The sequence below is a fragment of the Volvox carteri genome (genome assembly GCF_000143455.1).
Source record: "Volvox carteri f. nagariensis unplaced genomic scaffold VOLCAscaffold_54, whole genome shotgun sequence".
Classification (NCBI taxonomy): Eukaryota; Viridiplantae; Chlorophyta; class Chlorophyceae; order Chlamydomonadales; family Volvocaceae; genus Volvox; species Volvox carteri.
This window is the reverse complement of record NW_003307597.1, coordinates 89831-98002: the sequence shown is the minus strand read 5'-3', so window position 1 is coordinate 98002 and position 8172 is coordinate 89831. Positions and strand designations below refer to the sequence as shown.

The following is an 8172-nucleotide window of genomic DNA, read 5'->3' as shown; positions in this document are numbered from 1 at the left end:
AGGCGACGTGGGCCGGGGGGGGGATGTGACGGGGAGGAGAAGCGCTCGGGGCTGGGGTGGTGGCGCCGCCAACGCCGGCCAGGCGCTGCGTTCGGGGCAACCCCGCTATCGCTGACCGCCCCGGGCTTGCGACTTCCTGCCGTACGCCGACTGACTGTCGACCAGTACGGCCGCCGGCAGCGGCGACGGCAGCGGCGGCCCCAGCGGCGCCACGTACGCTAGCGAGGATGCCCCGGGCGGCAGCGCCGCTGCCGCCGCCGGCACCCAGCGCCGCCTTCGGCCAGCCCGCTGCCAGGTGCAGAAGTCGTGGATCCAGGACCAGTACGGCACCTGGGTCGTACTCCGCGACGCCCCATCTCCGCCGGCACATGTCCTCCCAGAGCGCAGATTCGCCAAGCGCCAGGCGACGCCAGCGGCGGCAGGTCATAGCCAGGGCCGCCAACGCCGCCGCTCCGGAACCGCCCCCGATGCTGCTGCCTCCCGCCCCCGCCCCCACCCCCCCCCCCGCTGCCACCATCCGTAGTAGGTCGTCTGGGAGGTCCTGTTTAGGCGATTGGGGGTGTGTGGAATTCCAGGGAACTTTAACAAAGGTAAAAGGCTGCTGATCCGGATAGAAAGGACTGACTGACGGAATGACGGAACGAATGAATGAAGTGCACGACATGCTGATGTGTTGGTGTGTTGGTTGGGAGTTTCGGTTGAAAGCGAACTTGAGGGCCGGGGGAGAGATGATATCGGTACATGAGAAAAAGACAACGACAAAGATCCTGATTCCTTTTTTAACGCACGCAGCAACAACAGCAATGCAGAGGTTTGCACGAGGCTGCGTGGGAGAGAGGTGTGTATAGACTGGGGGGTCACATGCGAGGGCGGGGAGGCTGTCATCGGTGTTACGCAGTGTACGACAGATACCATGAGCCGTAGAGGTGGTTTGGTTGCTTCCGCCGCCTCCCTAGCCGCTCGGGCCTTATGTTCCTCCTCAATGAGAGCCATGTTGGCCATACTGCGGCTGACCTGCGATGGGGCGGGAGAAGGGGGAAGGCGCGAAGGGGAAAAGGGAAGGGCCGAAGGGGGAAGGGGTGAAGGGGCGTGGGAGAGAGGAGGAAGGATTACAACTTCTAACGAGGTGTGGGAGGCGAAAATGGGGAGGTGAGCGAGAATCAAATTTTAACAGATGACTGGGATTGCAGCAAGGGCCAGGACTTTTCCAAGGAGGGTTTGTGCACTTTGGGCATTAAACTTGCGCATGCAATCGGTGGCGGTCGCTCGTCCTGGGCACTTGGCAGATCAGTTTTACCTGAGCCATATGGGTCTTGATGCTAGCGGCGCGTGCCAGGATTTCCTCCGTGAGCTTGCGGGCGCGCAGGATTTCGTCCATGGCAGCTGACTTACAAGTTGAAAGGCGCGATCCTTATGTCCTCACAATCACCAACTTCTATTGTAGCCTATAAGTTGCTATCGGGCAGCAAACGCAGTGGTTCTTCACATAAAGGTAACCACATTCCATTCGCTCTGCCTTCGATCCTACTGACTCTGCAGACAAATGACGCACGAGAGTTTAATGCTGACCACACAGTGTAGTCTACTGCTCCTATGATTGACGGAATACTAAAATCTGTTTCAGGTGTGTAAGTAGTCCAGCTAGAAACCGTTGGCCTTAGTACGCACAAGTTGTCAGCTATGCGGAACTCTCTAAGGTCAACGCAAGAAAGACAAAAAGCACCCCGGTCCTGCAAAACATTCGCAAAAAACCTGTAGCCTCGGAGTTGGGGAGTTGGGGTCTCAGCACGTCCGTACAGCAGATGGGACGTTCGCCGTTGCCCTTCCTATTGTAATTTGTGAGCACAGTCACACATCCAAGAAGAGCTGCTTGGGAGGTGTCCTTCCGTTTGGACGCAACCTAGGGGGTTGCGATGGTCATTTGGCATACCCAGTCCAGTCATTAGTTGACTGTATGCAAATGAAGTCGATACCATAACCGGATGGCCGCCAGAAGCCTCCTACCAGTCCTGTTGGGTTCCCTTATAGTTAGCAAAATCGCATAGCCCAAGACGCGCGTACTGGGGTGGGGAGTTTAAGGGCTAACGGGTGATGTAAGGCCGCAGCACCCATGTCGCAACCCAGTAAAGCTACGAGGCCTGAAAGTGTTTGACATATCAGATTGGATATTCGGCTGAAGCCGTTGGGGTTTCTTACGTAGTTCCTCCTTTGGTGAGCTGGCTCGAAACTTGAAGAATCTTCTAATTGGCTGGCATCTGCGTTATCAGCAACTAGCAATTATCGATGTTTAAATTATGGGTTGCGATTACACGGAAGCAGTAGATTTCGAATTTTTCACTGCCAAACCTCGGAATGCATTGATGTACGGCCTGGACGCAGTACTACCGTCCATTTGTCGATCCTCAGTTATTGTAAGGCTTTCCATGTATACATGTGTCGAACTTAAGTTTAATGCGTTACGTTTTGCTCCATTATGTCTACATGTGAAACAGTGATTGCGGCATAGAACTGAACCGAGAACTACATGGTGATTAAACTTACATTATAATGCCTCCTTCCTCTCTGACTACTGCATCATAAAAGTTGCTTCATACACACATCGTAGTGGCTTCCCTTGTGTGTTTTCCCGCGTTTGAACTCGCTGGTAATTTGCGGCACGAGGCGCCTTCCTGTCCTTCCGCTAGGCGTGCTGGAGCACCTTTAATGATGCAGCAACGCACGTTGGCTAGCCGGGGCTGTTTGCTGGCTAATACGCGTCTGGCAGTTCCGGCTCTGAGCCGGCGGCATGATTCCCTGTCCTCCTCGCGCCGCTCCAAGGTCCTCTCTTTTGCAGCCACCCATGTCCTGGTAAATCGTTGGCAAGCTGGCCCTCGGACGGCGATAACCGTAACGTTGCCGTTTCGGTTGCGAGTTACACATGACCTCTGCCCCTGTCATTCTTAACGCTTATACAAGGTGTGCCCTTACCGGAAATCTAGGCACAGACCGTTCCCATTGTTTGTTTGGTCCCACAGGCACGACCTGATGTGCAGCCGGCTGTGGAGCTGTCCATTTCTCCCGGCGATGTGCTGGCAACACCCGACGCGGTTGTGCAGGTAATTTACTTGGCATGCTGTAAAATTTATATTTTAGCAACAAAGGTGATTCTTACTTAGCATGGATTTACCTTATGGGCCATGTGCGCCGCTTACGGCATCGTTTTAAACCTACTTGCTTCCTCTTCCTGCCTGAAGAAACCGTTTCCCCATCGCAAAATTGCATCGTCGTCGACACCCGACGAAAAAGAAGCCGATATAACTTGATATGCGATTTGGGTTTTCCTCATGAAACTGTCAAATCCATTTTCATGCCATTTAGCCGTGACAGCTCCAGATCCCTAGTACCTACAGCTGGAGTAGAAAAAGTAGCACCAGGACACTTTCCACGAATTGGCGCAAGAACAATATTACTTTCCATCCCCTTTAGTGCTTCATCCTCAGAGAACATTATTCAACAGGAGCAGTAACCCGCACAACCCCCTCCCCCCAAACCTTCTTCTCCGGCGGCGGCTTTGCCATTTTGTCCCCATTTTTGTACCGCAGGTCGCCATCAGCCAACCGACATATGCCGTACATGTGCTGTACCGCAGTCGAGGTGGGCCTCTGGAGGGCGCCTCCTGCGTGTGGGCCCACATCGGTCACAGCGGTTGGCGGGATACCCGGGACGTGCGCCTGTCGAACATCGGGCCCGACGGCAACAGCCATGAAGAGGTAAGGCCGAGGAACGCGTGCATCTCTATTACTAACACACACTCCGAAACTCCGGCAAGATTAAATTAATGAAATTGTTAGCGTGTGTTTTAAAGAACTTAGCCGCCGCGGTAAGGAAGGCAAATTGCACGCGTGTGTGTGTGTGTGTGTGGGTGCGCGCGTGTGGATGCGTGTGTGTGGATGCGTGTGTGTGTGTTTTCCGATCTCCCACATCCGTCTCACATTTTACCCCCCCCCCGCACTGCACTCGTCATCCTCCCTTGCTGCACACTTTCCTTTCCCGCCCGCGCATCCTGCGTCAAGTAACATAGGACACACACACATCCTTACTTCCCCCCACCTCCCCCCCCCTTTCACCCTCCAGGTTTGGCAGGGCACCTATCAGGTCCCCGTCGGGCGCCTATCAGCCCCCTGGCATCTGGAAGTTCAAATGGTGTTCAAGGGCCGAGTTGGGGGGCTGGGAGGCCACCCCCACAACCACCCCTGGCCGGGTGAGGGGGAGGAGCGTTGGGACAACAACGGCGGCTCCAACTGGGTTGTGGCGGTGGAGCTGGCTCCAGGGGGGGAGAAGCTGGTGCCCGCACTGGACTCCAACTCGGCAGCGACGAGGGCGCTGGTGAGCTGGGGGAGGAGGGGGCCCCCTCATGTCCCGCGTATTACCGGTATTACTGTTAAGGGGGTTAGGGTTAATTGTTTCTCGGGCCTGTGTGTGTATGTGTGTGTGTGTGTGTGCGAGCAGGCGGTGTCGTGGGCCATTTCCTCACCCTAGGGTTCTGATAGCTGCGGTGGATTACTTTCCCCCTCCCCACCCCGTTCCATCCCCCACTCCTCAGCATCCTTGTGCCCCGCTACCATGCACATACATACATATATACATACTCGTATGGTTGCCATCCTCATCAGGTTCTACCCTGCTGCCCCAGTTGCTTAGATCACTGAAACGCACGCACACGCACATTCCGACCACCTGCAGACCAGCAGTTTGTTGTTGCGGTTGGAGGCGCTGGTGGCGTCACGACTGCTGACACCCGAGCAGGGTTCCGTACTGCGAATGCTGGCGTGGCAACATGACCTTAGTACGGTGAAAGCTTTCCAGGTGCGTGAGGGTACGCGTGTGTGTGTGTTTTGGGTGGTGATCGGTGTGGGTGGGTGGGGTGGGTGGGGGGGCCGGGGAGGAAATGGACGGTTGCCGGGTGGGGATTTGGTGGGTTGGTAGTTGCGGGTGGTTGACTAGTTGCCTGCGGCCTGCAGCTGGCGGTTGGTTAGGGGTGACGGTTTGTTCAATCCGTCAATAATGTAATTTCTCTCCCCGCGCTGTGGCATGTTCAACATGCAACAATGTAGTGAAACGCCTGATATGTACGACAATAGCCCGGCAGCAACATCATTCGGCTGTCCATATCCCTTTTGTCACTTCACTCGTACTGGGGCCGTCATGGGGCAGTCAGGTCGTCTTGATGTTCTCGGGGTTGCTCTGGGCGTGTGTGTTCGCCATTATCGACATCACGTAGAGATAGCATTTGTGTTTGCATGTCATATGAACGGTCTTGTACGGAAGGTTGTACGAATGAATTCCTCAGCTCGGGAATGCCTTTTGCTTTGCACGCATGCACGTACATGCAGTCTGTACGGCATTTGGACGACAAATCGGTGGCGGGCGCGCTGGCGGGGCGCTGCGCGTGGCTGCGACCACCCGGGTTAAATGTCGTACATGTCGCGAGCGAGTTAGCGCCTATTGCCAAGGTACGTCCTAGGGTGGCGGGGGGGGATTGGTCGGTTGGTTGGTTAGTTGGTTCCGGAGGGAGGAAAAGACGAACCACGTGAACGAGTGAAGGTGCTGCCAGGGCAAGAGTGTACCAGACGTAGAACTGACCGAAAGGCGTCCGTGAAGACGGCGACCTCGGGATGACGAAGTGAGGATGAAGGGGGGAGGGGAGGCGATTTGGAGGTATGCAGCATACACACGGACACGGACACACCTGATCATGAACTTCACTGAAAACGTTTAATTCTCAAAAAAGGGTTCCGGAGCTTACGGCAGCTGCTTGGTGGTTGGGCATCGTAGCCGGTAGGGATTTGGACACACCAAACATGCGGCACACATCCCCTCCTCCCTCCCCCTTCGTCTTTCCTCCCTCCCCCTTCTCTCCACTCCCTTCACTCGCCCGTGGCTCGTCTTTCCCCCCCCTTTCCCTCCCCTCCCCGGCCCCCCCCAACCGTAGGTGGGTGGACTGGCCGACGTGGTCTCCTCGCTGGCTAAGGCCCACCAGATGTCAGGACTGCTGACGGAGGTGATACTGCCAAAGTACGACTGCATCCAGTACGGTAAGAAGATCCGGATCTTGCACGCGCTTTGTATGTGTGTTGGGGTGTATTGTAATGTATTTGTAATTGTATTGTTAGGGTGTATGTGCGTGCATTGGTTTTTGTATCTTGTGGACTTAGTCCCGGCTTTGGGACGGGAAGGTGAAAGGGAAAAGGGGGGAAGGAGCGCTGAGCCGCAGTGGACTAGAATGGTGCGGGCATGCGTGCGCGTGCATCTGTTCCGTATCTGTTCCTTGTAACCCTTTCTTATATTCTGAGGAGCCCCACCCACCCACCCACCCCCCACCCCGCGGCCGGGGGCCCCCCCCTCTAGGTGATGTTCATGAGCTGCGCCAGATGTGCGAGCTGGCTGTCCCCTGGGGGCCCGAGCCGGGTCGGGTGGTGAAGGCGGTGGTGTGGAGCGGGTGTGTGGAGGGGCTGCCCGTGTACTTCGTGGAGCCGCACTGCCCGGAGAGGTGAGGCGAGTGTGGGGCCGGGTGTATGTGTGTATGTATGTATGTACGTATGTATATATCTATGTATGTATCTACTACCGGGAAAAGCCCCGCGTGTGCGTGTGTGGCCGTGTATTGTATTGTATTATTTTATTGTATTGCGTTATTTGGGGGGAAAGCGGTGAAGTAGTTTGCGGATTGGTTTCCGGGGTGTGTGAGGGGGGGGAGAGGAAGGATGGACAGAAACCCTGGAAGGTGGGGGGGATTAGGGTTTTCAGAAGAGCTCTTTCAGCTAGCAAGTATTGCTGTATCAGTGATGATTGTCATGATGATGTGGGTCATCCTAGCCGGCTTCGTTCCCTACCTGCGAGGGGGGCGGTGTACGGCGTGACAAGAGAGTTGTGTAGAGGTACGACTGACACATGCAGCCCCCCGGGTAATGCTGTGTAATGTAATGTACTGTAGGGGAAACGGGATTGACCTTCGTCATCATCATCATCATCATCGGGATACCCTACCACACATACACACATACGTACGTACATACACACAAGGGAGAGAGAGCGCACGTAAACCCCCAACCCCAACCCTCACACAGACCTGCACACCCGTTGACCATCTCCCTCCCGCCCTCTCCCCACCTCCCTCTCCCTCCCCACCTCCCTCCCTCTCCCCACCTCCCTCTCCCTCCCCACCTCCCTCCCTCTCCCCACCTCCCTTCCTCTCCCCACCTCCCTCTCCCTCCCCACCTCCCTCTCCCTCCCCACCTCCCTCTCCCTCCCCACCTCCCTCCCTCTCCCCACCTCCCTCTCCCTCCCCACCTCCCTCCCTCTCCCCACCTCCCTCTCCCTCCCCACCTCCCTCTCCCTCCCCACCTCCCTCTCCCGCCACTCTTCAAAGGTATTTTTGGCGTGGCAAGTTTTACGGTGAGCCGGACGACGCGGCTCGGTTCTGTTTCTTCAGTCGGGCGGCGCTGGAGTTCCTGGCCCAGCGGCAGCATGAGGCCCCGGACGTGATCCACTGCCATGACTGGCAGGCGGCAGCGGTGGTGAGAGACGGGCGGGGGAGGTGGAGGGCGCGGAAAGGTTGAAGCCCTTGCAGCAGCTCGGGGGCGGGGAAGAGAGCTCTTAGGGACGTGAGCTGTCAAAACCCTAAGTACGACATTAGGACGTGGTCTCGGAGCTATTTGGATGTCAGGCTCGGCCGTGTCCAATTGTGCCAGCGCTCGCTCTCTCCCTGACTCACCCCCTACCACCCCCTACCCTCTACACTCGACCTCCCCCGACACCACCGACACCCCAGGGGCCGCTGCTCAAGGAAACCTACCGGGCGTCAGGACTCTCCCGTACTCGTGCCGTACTGACCATTCATAACATGGCCTTCCAGGTATGAGGGTGCAGGTGATTGGGTGTGTGTGGATGGTCTTGTTTTTATTGCACTTTGGTTTCGGAGCGGAAACCTCTTGCTCCTCTTTTTGCGATGTCTTCTGTTGCTGTACAGTAATCTTTTCCATAAACACGATGGGCCGTTCGCGTTCGGTTCTCCCGGGGGGGGCGATTTATGTACTGTTTTGATTGTCTGCGAATGTGTCCCAAACCGATTGCTAAAACCAACCATTGGGATTGGTTAAACCCAATTCGATACACACGCCCCCCCCCGAGCTC

General features: G+C 56.4%; 2 protein-coding genes across 2 annotated transcripts in view; one reads left to right on the top strand and one right to left on the bottom strand.

The window, feature by feature from the left end:
- VOLCADRAFT_96638 (uncharacterized protein) overlaps window positions 1-1378 on the bottom strand; it is a gene marked incomplete at both ends in the record, with an annotated part of 10668 nt that extends 9290 nt beyond the window's left edge. The window contains 3 exons of the mRNA XM_002955664.1: window positions 218-541; window positions 913-1014; window positions 1298-1378. Coding sequence (XP_002955710.1) covers window positions 218-541; window positions 913-1014; window positions 1298-1378 — 507 coding nt within the window. The remainder of the gene's footprint in view (window positions 1-217; window positions 542-912; window positions 1015-1297) is intronic.
- Window positions 1375-8172, top strand: part of VOLCADRAFT_106932 (uncharacterized protein) — a gene marked incomplete at its 3' end in the record, with an annotated part of 9756 nt that continues 2958 nt past the window's right edge. The window contains exons 1-11 of the mRNA XM_002955708.1: window positions 1375-1624; window positions 2834-2847; window positions 3015-3095; window positions 3582-3749; window positions 4114-4365; window positions 4723-4845; window positions 5373-5492; window positions 5972-6074; window positions 6388-6529; window positions 7409-7556; window positions 7811-7894. Coding sequence (XP_002955754.1) covers window positions 1594-1624; window positions 2834-2847; window positions 3015-3095; window positions 3582-3749; window positions 4114-4365; window positions 4723-4845; window positions 5373-5492; window positions 5972-6074; window positions 6388-6529; window positions 7409-7556; window positions 7811-7894 — 1266 coding nt within the window. The 5' untranslated portion in view covers window positions 1375-1593. The remainder of the gene's footprint in view (window positions 1625-2833; window positions 2848-3014; window positions 3096-3581; window positions 3750-4113; window positions 4366-4722; window positions 4846-5372; window positions 5493-5971; window positions 6075-6387; window positions 6530-7408; window positions 7557-7810; window positions 7895-8172) is intronic.